The sequence below is a fragment of the Streptopelia decaocto genome (genome assembly GCF_964273445.1).
Source record: "Streptopelia decaocto genome assembly, chromosome: 6".
NCBI classification, from domain to species: Eukaryota; Metazoa; Chordata; class Aves; order Columbiformes; family Columbidae; genus Streptopelia; species Streptopelia decaocto.
The window spans coordinates 693,804-707,663 of NC_138660.1; the positions used below are offsets into that span (position 1 = coordinate 693,804).

Here is a 13,860-nt window from a genome sequence, read left to right on the forward strand (position 1 = left end):
GGCTGCGCGGGGTCCCCACCAGAGTCCCCGCCGGGACGGAAAGGAGGGACGTGAAACCTGGAATGTGTGTGAGCGCTGGGGAGGGACAGGGACTCTGTCAGTGTGGTGCCTCCCCGTCCCTGCCCTGTGCCAGCCGAGCTGGCACCCACCGCAAAAATTACTGACTTACAAAGTCAACGGCTCTGGGTTTTAATTCCTAATAAAGCTAATTTGTCCTAAAAACCAGCCATAGTCAGTAAGCTGCCTAAGTGTTAACAAGTAAGGTTTTTTGTTTAAAGCGGCTAGAATGATTCTGTAGATTGTCATTAGTGATATAAAGGTGTTTTAATTCACCGGCTATGGTTGGTCTGCATTCTGCGAGGTGGATGTGATCTAGTGGCCCAGTGAGAAATGCGTCTGTTCTCGTTGGCAACACAAGGACAACAACCGAGCTGCTGGTTTGGTGCGTCCCCGGCGCTGGGCGCGCTCGGGCGCTGTGGTCGGGCTGTGCGCCCCGGGTGTCTCGGTGCCGGTCTCCGGTGTGACCGGGCACAGCCGCGGGTGGTGACAGCGGTGACAGCGGGGCCAGCACCCTGCGCCACCGCGGGTCGCACAGCATTCGGCCTGGCAAGACTGTGCAGCGAGCATCAAGAGGGACATCCATTTTGCCATTTTTATTAAGTATTAATATCCCTCTACAACTGCCCTTCCATTTTCTACAGCAGAAGGAGAACAAGGTATTTTTAACTTCTCTATGAATACGCAGAGACTGTAGGATCAGAGTTCATTAGGAGACGTTCGTGTGTCCAGTTCGGCGTTTGTGTTTGTGTGGGCCGTCCGTACCCTCCCGCACAGCACCCTCTCCAGGAAGGGCTTGCACAGGAGCAGGTAGATGAGGGGGTCCACGCAGACGTTGGTGGCCGCCAGCCACAGCGTGCTCTCCTTGGCCACGAAGAGCCGGTTCTGCAGCCGGCAGTCCATCCAGCTGCGCGTCTGGCTCAGTGTGTAGGGAACCCTGCTGAAATGGAACGGGGCGAAGCACAAGAAAAACACGGTAAAAATGATGAATACTTTCCCCTTGATCCTCCGTTCGCTTTTGTTGTCTTTCTTCTGTGTTTTCCTGTAAGACTCATATACCTTTTTGGCAATAATTGTGTAAAATAGGAGCATGAGGATGAGAACAGTCCAGAAGATGAACTGACAGATGTAGTTGACGGCTTCATGCCATTTGAGCCCGAAGCGGTTCTTCAGCGAGGCGCACTTCTTCACCGACGCGGGCGTCGCGGTCTTGTTCGATAAGATCACGTTAGGCAGGGAGAGGACAAGGAAGAAGAGCCAGACCAGGCCCGCGAGGAGCTTTGCTGAGCGCAGGTTTTGCACCCAGAACTTGCTGAACGGTCTCACGATCTTGAGGAATCTGTCGAACGCAATGAGCCCCAGCAGCACGATGCTGATGTACATGGTGTCGTAAAACACCACGGCCGAGAAGCGGCACACGAAGGCCTTGAGCTGCCACGGTCCCAGACCGGAGTCCGCCAGGATTTTCAGGGGAAGCATCAGGGTCATTATAGAATCAGAAACTAAGATATTTTTCAGGTAGACGATGAAGGTCGATGTGCTGGGGATGCGGAAGAAGGCCCAGCAGGCCAGGCTGTTCAGCACGAGCCCCAGCAGGAACACGAGCGTGTAGAGCGCGGGGAAGAGCAGGCGGGTGAGCGCGGTGTCCCGGGGACACGCGGCGCTGGCGGCGCCGCTGCCGTTACCGCCCGTGCTCTCGTTTGCAAAGTCTCCCATCGTTTGAAACAGACTGGGGGGGAAAGGAGAGAGAACACACAAAACATAGCATTCTGTATTAGAACGATGTGCTCCTTACAGTGACTGGCAGGTTTATAAATGCAGAACCCGAAGGTGCAGTAAGCAGGCTGGCTGATTTCTCTTCTGCTTCTTAGAAAATCTAAATATTTGCCTAAGTTTAAGTTGTTTATAAACGGATGTCTAATGAAAAGTTAAAATGGAATATATTCATTACGGAAGCCTAAGATAAGATAATAGCAAGGTATAACAGCAGATTGCCCAGAGCGCTATTGATCTTTACAGGGAAATGTATTTTAACTTTGAGCAGAAATGTTACAGCTGTGGCCCAAAAGCAAGGTGCGTCCGGGCAAGCAAGTTCTGCTGATTCTTACCAAGCAGGCGCGATTTTTCCTTTCTCAGCACGGACCCAGATGACACGTTAGAGCCAGAGGCGCGGCGCGGGCTGGCGGTGTCCGGAGGGGAGCCGCGGTGTCCGGAGGGGAGCCCCGGTGCCCGGCCGTCCCGCGGTGAGCGGCGAGCGTGCTGGTACCTGCGCGGCGCTGGCGGGCGCTGTCCGGAGGGGAGCCGCGGTGTCCGGAGGGGAGCCCCGGTGCCCAGCCGTCCACCGGTGAGCGGCGAGCGTGCCGGTACCTGCGCGGCGCTGGCGGGCGCTGTCAGGCGCGGGTCCCCGGCTGCCTCCGCTCCATCGCGGCTCCTCTCGCACAGAAGCCTCCAGCGCAGGAGTGGGAATGGGGAAACGTGTAGAAAGATGAGACTTTTTCTGTTAGTGTGGTGTTTCCTTCCTCATTCTCATGTGTTGCCAGTTAGTCAATCACTTTGGCTGTTGCTTTTCTCTCTCGCTTTTGCTCTGTGTCAGAAGGTACACTGCCGTCTGCTGCTCTGATGGACAAAAAGCAACGATATCCATCCAGACAGGTACATTTTGCTTGTGTGGACACTTCAGCTGTGCCGTTACAATTTGGCTGCTTTCGAGACGTGGGACGAACAAACTCAGGGTGGTTCCTGACAGTGTTCCAGGAGAATGCTCAGCTGTAGGGTTCTCATGTAGCTCTGGTCTGTGGGTGTGAGCCCCCCTGTTCTGGACAGCACCAGTTGTCAGCAAATGTGTGACCAGAAAGCCTGCTCAGAGTCACCCTTACCATGGGGTGGCTACAACCCCACGTGCCCCGACATCTTCAGAAACCGTGCCCTCCCCTGTACCCTGGTGCTATCGACACATGAACCTGAGCTTGGCGGGATCTCCAGGGAGGGATTGCTGGTTTATTTTGGCATTGGTGTGGCCAGGTGATGCAGTGCGCTGGTTACAGCCGCGTTCTGGTTCTGGCAGCAGCTGCTGCACGGTGTGCTCGTGTTCATCGAGTGTGTGTTCTGTGTGAGGCTGGAATCGGCGCATTTCCCTCCAAACAGAACTTCTCGTGTGCGTTCACCTGAGCCGCGTGGCTTGTCTGGTGACCCCCACCAGCTGTGCCCGCTCACTGTGCGCAGGGACACCGGCTGCAGTGGCGGTACGTGCTGGTGTTGGTGTTGAATGGCTGTCAGAGAGCAGGGAGCCTTGAGGATGACCAGGATGAGTGTCACCCTCGCCATCATCATCAGCATCCCAGCTGCCTGACCCACCTCCCGCTCATTCACGGCGGGCTGTACGACGGGACAGCCCGTGCAGTGCCCAGGACCGATGGCCACGGTCCATCTGCCACGTTTGCTGCGGTGCTGGCCCTGGCGCTGTTCCAGCCGTAGAGGCCAGTAGGACGTGTCCCTGCGTGTGCTGCCGCGGCTGCCCCGCAGGTCACCGCGTGTGCCCTCAGGAGAGCGGCTGCATGTGTGGGGACGGTGCTGCCGGGGACGGGTGCTGGGGGAGCGGGACCCCGCGTGTCCCCACCGGGCACCGCGGCAGCGGGGGGTCCCGGGGCTGGCGGGGGAGGGGGACCCCGCGTGTCCCCACCGGGCACCGCGGCAGCGGGGGGTCCCGGGGCTGGTGGGGGAGGGGGACCCCGCGTGTCCCCACCGGGCACCGCGGCAGCGGGGGGTCTCGGGGCTGGCGGGGGAGGGGGACCCCGCGTGTCCCCACCGGGCACCGCGGCAGCGGGGGGTCCCGGGGCTGGCGGGGAGCACCGGCCGCGCTGTGCCGGGAAAGGCCAGGGCCCTGTTCTCTGTGGTGTAACCAGCTACCGATTGCGGTCGGTCCTGGTGCGTGTACCAGCATAAGCAGCGCACAAAAGGCTTTGTAAAATATTGAATTCACCCGGGCAGGCGATAAGAATCCATAAACTGCAAGGCTGGGTGCTACAGTAAATGAGCTGTCGTTCGGCTTTTTAGGACCGTGGGTATGGGTTGTGAAGATGCGCGGTGCCGGCCGGGCACAGAGCGGTGCCAGAGACAGGCAGCCAGGCCGCGGCTCTGCCGGGACGCGGCTCTGGCACGATGGCGAGACGGCTCTGAACTGGTGTGCGGTGACGATAAATGAACTGTCACTTATTGCAGTAGCCGTGGATCTTTTCCAAGTGTGGTTGTTATAATACCTGACCATGCTGTGTACCTGAAAATACTTCCCTGTCTTGTCTTTCAACTTTGCCAAATGAAAAAGGAGAAGCAGTTAAATTTTTGGCATAGTGCAAAATAGCTGCCCTTAATAACCAGTGGAGATTTTACCATGAGTCATCCCCTAAGTATTCTGTAAATAGAGTCTTTGTATGTTTTCTAATACAACATATTGTTCTCTAGAAAAGTATACATTTTTGTTTATTCGTATAGTAAGGTCAAGCATTTGAAGATTTAACTCACATCAAGATAAACCTGGTTATGAAATTATTTCCTCTGACACACAACAGTTAACGGATTAAGAATTGCAAGCGTATGATGAGATAAGCAAAGTGTTATTCTGTTACTGAAAATCTACACAGATAAATAGCTTTTCTATATATATCCTATATTTCTGTTCATCTACCGGTTGTGTTTAAGGTGACAAGTCCCTGTATTCAAGAGTCACGTTTAGTGTGGATTTTGTGTTTCCCAGGTCTCGTGCTGCCATGGACTTTACTCTGGCCCAAGTTAAGCTATTTCTGCAGAAGCTTCCCAGGCCGTTGTCTCATCTGTAGCGTTTAATGACTGAGCTTTTCCTTACAGCTCTGGTTCGGACCCTCCCAGCAGTTCTGCCGGCGGGGGCGCTGATCAGCCGGGGCTCTCGTTCTACTCCAGCTTTCCAGTTGCACTGTTGGTGCAGCTGGGGATGTTGATCGCGGGGCGCTTGTGCTTCATCTGTAGGACGATTTCTAAAGAACCTGGTGGAATTCTCGGTGTTCTTTGCAGGATGTGTGCCGCGTTCCCCCTGCCAGCAGGCGGCCGAGGCTGCGGAGGGCCATGGGTGGCGCTTGGCTCTAGAGCGGCGTCTCGTCGGTGTCGTCCGCGTCGTTCTGCTCCCGCATGCGCGCCCGCAGCTCCGCGGCCGCCGCGCGCTCGCACAGCGTGGCCAGCAGGGACCTGCGGAACGACTTGCAGAGGAAGAAGTAGATGAAGGGGTCCAGGCAGGCGTTGAGCGACGTGAGCCACAGCGTGCTCTCCTTCACCTGGAACAGCGTGGCCTTGGCCGCGCACTCGAACACCGCGCGCGTTTGGCTCAGCGTGTAGGGGATTCTGGTGAAGTGGAACGGCACAAAGCAAATGAAGAACACTGCGATAATGATGAAAACCTTGAGGTTTACAGTCTTTTTGGATGCTTTGCCTGTGCATCTTGTCCTTTTATAGGATTTGTACAGTTCTTTACTTATGAGTATGTAGCATACAACTATGACTGCTAAATTAACCCAGAAGATAAGCTGACAGATGTAGTTTACAATTTCGTGCCAGACCAAGCCAAACTCTGATTTCAAGAGAGCACACTTCTTCACGTTCTTAGGTGTTTTCTTCTTGTTCGTTAGAATCATGTTGGGTAATGAGAGAGCAAACATTGATACCCAGATTGCTGTGGACAGGATCTTGGCACCCAAAAGGCTCCTCGATGTGGATGTTCTGAAGGGCGAAGTGGCTTTCTGATAGCGATCGATAGTGATGAGACCCAGGAACAAAATGCTGATGTACATGGTGAAGTAGAACACGACCTGGGTGACCTGGCACACGAACCCTCTCAGCACCCATGACACCAGCTTCGCGTCGCTAAGGATTTTAAATGGAAAAGTCAAGATCATGAGGAGGTCAGAAATGACGGTGTTCTTGAGGAAGATGATGAAATTAGATTTACTGGGTATTTTGAAGAAGACCCACATTGCCAGGCCGTTCATGGTGATACCCACCAGGAACAGAATTGTGTAAAGCAGAGGAAAAATGACTTGGCTGAGATTGTTGGTGCTGGTGCAGTTGCTGTCATTTCTGGAGTAGCTGAAGTTGGTTGTGGCTTTCATTTGCGCTTTGTCTTCACCCCTTTCCTGTAAGAAAAAGGATATTGTGAATTAGATCTGTCGTAAGACCTCAGCCTTTTTAGTCTGCTTTTAGTTTCTGTGTTGGGAACATTTCTTTGGGGGTTTGTCTGCTGTAAGCTGTGTTATTTCGGTTGTCCCCGAGCCCGATGCCACTCGCAGGCCAGCACCGTGTCACCCGGCTGCTCGGGCTGAAGCGACACCCACGGGGCCCCTGTTTGGTGCTTCCAGGGAAGAGAGGGGAGCACCCGCCGTCCCCCCCCGCGTGCTGGCACTTGGGCGGCTGACGGCAGCTGCTGCTTCAGCCGGCACACGTTCACCGGAAAAGTCTGAAGCTGTTTGCAGCTTTATTGATGTAGGTGTTTCCATACACCTTTCTTTCTAGTTGGGCAGTTTCTCCTGTCATTTTCCTAAATCAGTTGCTTTACCAGTGCTGTGCTGCAAATCAGTTTAGAACTTCACTGCCTGAGCCAGCGTGCAGGAGCTGCACCCCCGGGCTCTGCTGCCGAGAGCCCCGCGCTGCGGCACCGAGAGCCGGTCACCACCGGCACCGAGAACCCCGCGCTGCGGCACCGAGAGCTGGTCACCACCGGCACTGAGAGCCCCTGCGCTGCGGCACCGAGAGCCGGTCACCACCGGCACTGAGAGCCCCTGCGCTGCGGCACCGAGAGCCGATCACCGCCGGCACCGAGAGCCGGTCACCACCGGCACCGAGAACCCCGCGCTGCGGCACCGAGAGCTGGTCACCACCGGCACTGAGAGCCCCTGCGCTGCGGCACCGAGAGCCGGTCACCACCGGCACTGAGAGCCCCTGCGCTGCGGCACCGAGAGCCGGTCACCACCGGCATCGAGAGCCGATCACCACCAGCACCGAGAGCCGGTCACCACCGGCACCGAGAGCCCCTGCGCTGCGGCACCGAGAGCTGGTCACCACTGGCACCGAGAGCCCCCGCGCTGCGGCACCGAGAGCCGGTCACCACCGGCACTGAGAGCCCCTGCGCTGCGGCACCGAGAGCTGGTCACCACTGGCACCGAGAGCCCCCGCGCTGCGGCACCGAGAGCCGGTCACCACCGGCACTGAGAGCCCCGCGCTGCGGCACCGAGAGCCGATCACCATCGGCACTGAGAGCCGGTCGTCACCAGCACTGAGAGCCCTGCGCTGCGGCACCGAGAGCCGATCACCACCGGCACCGGAGCCGGTCATCACCAGCACTGAGAGCCCCGCGCTGCGGCACCGAGAGCCCCGCGCTGCGGCACTGAGAGCTGGTCACCACCGACACTGAGATCTGGTCACCACCGACACTGAGATCTGGTCACCACCGACACTGAGATCTGGTCACCACCGACACCGAGAGACGGTCACCACCGACACCGAGATCTGGTCACCATCGACACCGAGAGCCCCGCGCTGCAGCACCGAGAGCTGGTCACCATTGACACCGAGAGCCCCACGCTATGGCACTGAGAGCCGGTCACCACTGGCACCAAGAGCCCTATGCTGTGGCACCAAGAGCCCTATGCTGCAGCACTGAGAGCCGGTCACCATCAGCACTGAGAGCCAGTCACCACCGGCACGGAGAGCACTGCACTGTGACACCGAGAGCTGGTCACACCGGCACCGAGCACCGGCCATCCACCAGCACCGAGAGCCCTGCACTGTGACACCGAGAGCCGGCCGTCCAGCACGCTGGCTGCCATCCACAGAACCGTCATGTACCCTGGGCAGAAAACTGTTCCTCTTAGTCCGAACCCCCTGGCCAGGTCGGGTCTGTCCCAGCCGGTTGCCTGGGGCAGCCGGGCAGGGCTGTGGAGCCAGTGCTGTGGAGTCAGCCAGGGCTGCTGTCCAGGGGCAACCTCGGTGTGCAGCGATGCCTTTGTGCAAATGGCCGAATTCTGTGGGATCCCCGCCTCTGCAAAATACAGCCCTCCGGGGGCTGACGCTGTCTGCCAGCGCTCAGACCTCCCTGACGTCTTCCTCACAGAGCTGCAACCTTTCATTTCTATCTATAAGACAGAAATGAATTGGGTCGTGCTTTGAAGCACATAACAAGTTCAGCTGCCAGGTCTAATCCCCATGGAGCAAGCGTTCCTTAGCCATGCAGAATCAGCCCCCCCAGCTGAAGGAGGAGCTCACCGCGGGCTCAGCTGGGTGTGCGGGTCCCGTGCCGCGAGCAGGGGCTGCAGCAGCTCTGCAGGCTCAGCTGGGTGTGCGGGTCCCGCGCCGCGAGCAGGGGCTGCAGCAGCTCTGCAGGCTCAGCTCGGTGTGCGGGTCCCGTGCCGTGAGCAGGGGCTGCAGCGGCTCTGTGGGCTCAGCTGGGTGTGCGGGTCCCGCGCTGCGAGCAGCGGCCGCAGCGGCTCCGCATCCGCGGGCGGCGCTCAGCCTGTCCTTGGCTCGGAGCGGCTGTCCCAGCGCGGGCAGCTGCAGGTTCCAGGTGACGCTCAGCGCTTCTGCTTCTGTTTCCTCTAGAAGACACAGAGAAACAGAAGCTTTAAAAAGAATTAGCGGTTTACTTCCCGTTTTTGACCTGCTGACGGAGCGACTATTTTTGAAAGGGAGCGTGCGTTTTGTAAGACTGAGCAGCCTTTTTGCTCCCTGCTGCTGGCTTTTGGCCTTGTGATTCTGTATTTCGTATGCAGCTTTATTTTTTGTAAACTTCTAAAGCAGTTTCATTTGAAGGAGGCAGCAGAGGTAGCAGCCAGTTAGTTTGCAGAACTTAAGTAGGTTACAGGACAAAGTATTTATGCCTTATATGACTTGCAGAGCAGTTCTGCAAGCTTTTAAGTTTTATACAGTGCATCAACATTATATGATACATTCTATTAGAAGACTAGATATAACCAGTTACAATTTAAATAAACTGTACATATTTCGTTTTCTTTTGGATGTGCAAACCAGAATTTTAGGAGTTGTGCTGCATCTTCTTTCAATGGGCTTATAGATAGTAAGAGGTGGCACACAGTTTCTAGACATCTCATCCTCCGTTGGCTCATCCGCCGTGGGATATCCACGCAGGGACGGGCGGGAGGGTTGTCCCTGTGCGTCTCCTGCCTCTGTCCTCAGAGACACACACGGAATTCATCACGCAGGGTTACGTTTTGTCCCTCTCCCAGGGGAGGGCACGGGTGACACCAAACCCCACGTGCGCCCACCAGCCTGTAGCCGCGAGGTCTGCCGTCACCTTGCCAGCTAACAGTGAGGTTTGTACCACCTGTAACAGCGTGAGATGCATTTCTAAGGTGTGTTGGGACGAGCTCAGAGTGGTTTTGCTCTGCAGGCTGTGCGGGGTGGTGAAGCACGTGGTGAATCCCTCCGTGTGCTCCTCCCTGGAACGGTGTATCCTGGCTGGTGTATCCTGTATCCTGGTGTATCTCCACCACCTGCACGTGTCCTGCAGTCACTGAGAAGCGAGTCTGGGAGCTGTGGAGGCGGTGACGCGGCGTTCCCCACGGTGCCCGCAGCTGTGTCCGTGGGCGCCGCGCTCTGCCCGTGCTGCGGTGCCTCCCGGTGCCGTTCACCGCGCGCGGTGCCGGCGGCCAGGTCCTGCACCGCGGCACCGCCGTGTGCCGCTTGGCCGCGGCACATGGCGTGGGACGGGAAGATCACCCGCTCTCAGCTGGCGCAGCCGCAATATTCCATTAAGCATTCCCTTTGATGTGGGAGAGGCGCAAACATGTTGGGGTTTGTGAAGTTTTATGCTCGAATCTTCAGTTCCTTGATTTTTAAATTAAAAAAAATATTTTAGGTGCCCGTGTGCTGTGTTTTGGGCTTTTACCCTTTAAAAGGAGAGTGGGAACCTTTCATATGCAAACACCCATCTTGTGAGACTTACAAACCACTTCAGTTACTGTTTCCATCCTGGTTTATATACCCGGCTTTGGTTTGCATATTTCAGATTTGTGGTTTTCACTTCATAGGGAGCAGGAAAGGAGTTCTCAGTTATAATCTTAATATGTTAGTAGGTTTACAAACACGTGGGAACAGTAGCATTTAATATGAGAAACTCCAGGAAAAAGAAATCTGAAATATAGAAGAACTGGAGAAGTGTCTTAGCTGTGTGTTCACTTCTCTGCTTCAAACCTGAACTTCAGTAGCACAATAAAATATAACAATTAATACTAATCTCCATTAGCAAATCAAAATATCATCCAGTAATTTAGAGATATTTAAGGTGGTAAGTAATATATTAAATATGTGATATACATAATTTGATTTGAAGCCCCTTTTTCAGAGAAGTGGAGTTAGAAGTTGTCTGAAAACCGGTAATAAAATGCATATATACGTTTTTTAAACGGCTGCATGTAAGGTAATAGCGATACACTCATTTTCTTCTTGGTTTCCTTCCTACAACTGAAAACAACCCTAAAGCCGTTGTCTGTGCGCAGCAGCTTTTCCAGCTGTTTTTAGCAGGTGTGAGTGCGGCTGTTCCTGGTCCCGAGTCGGCTGGAAGCGGCACTGAGGAGCAGTGACCAGAGCTAGAGACTCACCTCCCGTGTCCCGCGGTGCAGTGACCGGCGTTAGAGACTCACCTCCCGTGTCGTGCGGTGCAGTGACCGGCGTTAGAGACTCACCTCCCGTGTCCCGCGGTGCAGTGACCGGCGTTAGAGACTCACCTCCCGTGTCCCGCGGTGCAGTGACCGGCGTTAGAGACTCACCTCCCGTGTCCCCCGGTGCAGTGACCGGCGTTAGAGACTCACCTCCCGTGTCGTGCGGTGCAGTGACCGGCGTTAGAGACTCACCTCCCGTGTCCCGCGGTGCAGTGACCGGCGTTAGAGACTCACCTCCCGTGTCCCGCGGTGCAGTGACCGGCGTTAGAGACTCACCTCCCGTGTCCCGCGGTGCAGTGACCGGCGTTAGAGACTCACCTCCCGTGTCGCGCGGTGCAGTGACCGGAGCTAGAGACTCACCTCTCGTGTCCCGCGGTGCAGTGACCGGAGCCAGAGACTCACCTCTCGTGTCCCGCGGTGCAGTGACCGGAGCCAGAGACTCACCTCCCGTGTCCCGCGGTGCAGTGACCGGAGCCAGAGACTCACCTCCCGTGTCCCGCGGTGCAGTGACCGGAGCTAGAGACTCACCTCCCGTGTCCCGCGGTGCAGTGACCGGAGCTAGAGACTCACCTCCCGTGTCCCGCGGTGCAGTGACCGGAGCTAGAGACTCACCTCCCGTGTCGCGCGGTGCAGTGACCGGCGTTAGAGACTCACCTCCCGTGTCGCGCGGTGCAGTGACCGGCGTTAGAGACTCACCTCCCGTGACCCGCGGTGCAGTGACCGGCGTTAGAGACTCACCTCCCGTGTCCCGCGGTGCAGTGACCGGCGTTAGAGACTCACCTCCCGTGACCCGCGGTGCAGTGACCGGCGTTAGAGACTCACCTCCCGTGTCCCTCGGTGCAGTGACCGGCGTTAGAGACTCACCTCCCGTGTCCCGCGGTGCAGTGACCGGAGCCAGAGACTCACCTCCCGTGTCGCGCGGTGCAGTGACCGGCGTTAGAGACTCACCTCCCGTGTCCCGCGGTGCAGTGACCGGCGTTAGAGACTCACCTCCCGTGTCGCGCGGTGCAGTGACCGGCGTTAGAGACTCACCTCCCGTGTCCCGCGGTGCTGGCGGCGGCTCCCGGCCCGTCTGCCGCGTTGCTCATGGCAGGCTCTGTTCAGCGAGCCTCATGGTCTGCTTCAGTACGCCTGGTATGTTTCGTTGTGTTCGCTAAACTTCCTTTTTTTGAGTCACTCCTTCACTTTTTCTGTTTTTTTCGAACCTCGTGCCCCCTCCCCGGCGTTGCCGCTGGTCCCAGGCGGCTGGGAGCTGCTGAAGTCCCCGCCGGGGACAAACGCCTCTCAGAACACTGTGTGTGACACCCACAGTCCTGCTGACACCTTCTCCTCCCGTTCCCAGCCTGGAACCTTTCTAGACCTTTCGTTAGAATTGTTAATGTCAAAATATGACCTTTTAAGTATCTTTCTCCATTTACTGATTTAATAATTCGAAAAGTTGTCTGTTATGTCATGCTGTTACCGAATGGAGAGTTTATAATTTAGGTTGTTTGTTTGTTTGTTTCCATTTTCCCTCAGTCTCTCCTGCGCGGCTGCGCTCACGGGCAGAGCCCGGAGGCGCCGTCGGTCGCCGCAGAGGTGCCGGTGCGGCCGGAGGTGGTTGCTCGGGAGGGCTGGGTGCGCGGTGCTCACCCGGCTGCTCACCATTCCGGTCCCAGAAATGCCTTAAAGCGATTTGGAAACTCGAGCGTTTATTTACAGGGAAACTTGAATGAAGCCGAGGTATCGGCCTCATTTTCAAGTAGGTGCTTCTTATCAAAAATGAGTTTGAAAGCGTGTACAGGATGGTAATCAAACAAGGGATCTCTGATCCCACATGGTGTGTCCAACAGTATTTCTGCAAAACCCATTTTTGGAAACTTTCTGATCCTTGGTAGTGCCTGTTCTAGGGTGAAACAGGCGATACACAGCAACGTCCAGCCTCCAACCTCCCGTTTGCTGTGGGACCCCGCGCTCGCGCTGGATCTCCTCGAGAATCCCTGTGCTCCCAGCACCAGCCGCTCAGCGCTGGGCGAGCTGGCGCGGGACAGCGTGCTGTCCTGCCACCCTCTCGCTTCCTGTCTTTCTTTGCAATTGGTTTCATTCGTTACTCTTTCTGCTTGCTGAAAGCTTAAGAAGTTTCCTCTGAGTTATTGCATTAAATCAGTCTGCACGGTTTAATGGAGGGGAGTATCGAGCAGAAGGTGCGAGACAACCAGTGAGCTTTGTGTGTCGGCCGCTGTGCCATTTCGGGCAGGACAGCTCAGCACCACCTTTGCTCATCAGAAGCTGGTAAACGAGGGAGGGTTCTGTATTAGCTCATTTCCTTCTCCTGATGCAATCAGTGTTTAATTTATTAAATGTGTCATTTATTCATTATGGAATTCATCTTCATAGGTAATAAGCAGATTTTCCCAAAATGTATTTTTTTCCTGTTAAGGGTTTTATGGGATGGGAGCTGGTGGAGCTCTGGTGTTCTGTGAGCAGCCGTGCCCCCCGCACGGCCCGGGCCCGTCTCCGGTGCCGGGGCTCGGGATGGGCTCTGCACCCCGTGTCCAGCACTCGTCACGCTCACCTGGAGCTTTGGTCCGACCAGCACGATGCTGCTGGGCCTCGCGCCTGTTCACATCGTTTGAGGTGACTGACAAGAGGTGCAGAGAGGAGCCCTTGCAGTAAAACAGCGCCAGGGTCAGGGTTTTACACCGACACTGCTTTCTGCTGTAATTCAGATGTGCTCCTCTCAGTCGCTTCCTCCTTCCCGTGTGTAAACGTGTGAACTCACCCTCGTGCAAACGCAGCGTGCGGTGTTGGAGCTGTTGTACCCTGGGGTTCCGTTTGCAGAGCCTGTGCTGCAGGGGACACGGACACATTTTTGGATCCAGCCTCTGCCCCCAGCACCTTCATTCCTCCTACACAACCAAAACCACCAGATCTTGATTTTGTTCAGATGTTTATTAAGAAATTCTTGGTTTGACACTTAGGCCTGGGTGCAGCAGTAGCTGTCTTTGTTGCTGACTGATCACAAAACTCAAGGAAACTGGATTTTTTTAATTTTCCGATTGACTACTGTCCCCATGTTTGCAGTTCCCGTGTCCTTCTCCCTGTGCCCCCTATGAAGCCACCTCTGGAATGT

At 56.0% G+C, this 13,860-nt stretch overlaps 2 protein-coding genes and 1 long non-coding RNA gene across 6 annotated transcripts in view; 1 reads left to right on the plus strand and 2 right to left on the minus strand.

The window, feature by feature from the left end:
• The window catches only part of LOC309441857, a 35,161-nt gene that overhangs the window by 17,599 nt on the left and 3,702 nt on the right, over window positions 1-13,860 (plus strand). Inside the window, exon 1 of one of the 3 annotated variants that reach the window (XR_014184485.1) lies at window positions 2,624-2,709. The exons of 1 other annotated variant lie outside the window; for it this stretch is intronic. This is a non-coding gene — a long non-coding RNA (uncharacterized lncRNA). Of the gene's footprint in view, window positions 1-2,623; window positions 2,710-11,752; window positions 11,883-13,860 lie in introns of those variants that run through there. One more of the 3 variants, XR_014184486.1, reaches the window with a different exon arrangement.
• Window positions 614-2,515, minus strand: P2RY13 (purinergic receptor P2Y13). Its single transcript, XM_082056020.1, has 2 exons — window positions 2,166-2,515; window positions 614-1,786 (listed from the first exon to the last, which is right to left on the minus strand). The coding sequence occupies exon 2, from the start codon at window positions 1,771-1,773 to the stop codon at window positions 757-759; it is 1,017 nt and encodes a 338-aa protein (XP_081912146.1). The 5' UTR covers window positions 1,774-1,786; window positions 2,166-2,515; the 3' UTR covers window positions 614-756.
• On the minus strand, window positions 4,516-11,942 carry P2RY12 (purinergic receptor P2Y12). 2 transcript variants are annotated; one of them, XM_082057021.1, is made up of 3 exons: window positions 11,781-11,942; window positions 8,338-8,666; window positions 4,516-6,212 (listed from the first exon to the last, which is right to left on the minus strand). In XM_082057021.1, exon 3 carries the CDS (start codon window positions 6,186-6,188, stop codon window positions 5,169-5,171), a length of 1,020 nt encoding a protein of 339 aa, XP_081913147.1. In that variant the 5' UTR covers window positions 6,189-6,212; window positions 8,338-8,666; window positions 11,781-11,942; the 3' UTR covers window positions 4,516-5,168. The 2 variants fall into 2 exon arrangements, with proteins under 2 accessions (XP_081913147.1, XP_081913146.1); XM_082057020.1 differs by lacking the exons at window positions 8,338-8,666; window positions 11,781-11,942 and adding an exon at window positions 8,058-8,202.

Bases quoted from the DNA above. Each gene is read 5' to 3' on its own strand.
- P2RY13 (XM_082056020.1), bottom strand. From the start codon at position 1,773: ATGGGAGACTTTGCAAACGAGAGCACGGGCGGTAACGGCAGCGGCGCC.
- P2RY12 (XM_082057020.1), bottom strand. From the start codon at position 8,201: ATGAAAGGTTGCAGCTCTGTGAGGAAGACGTCAGGGAGGTCTGAGCGC. The intron at 6,213-8,057 runs GTTGCCCCTGGA...TTTTTCTTACAG, and splicing joins AGGCATCGCTGCACACCGAG to GAAAGGGGTGAAGACAAAGC.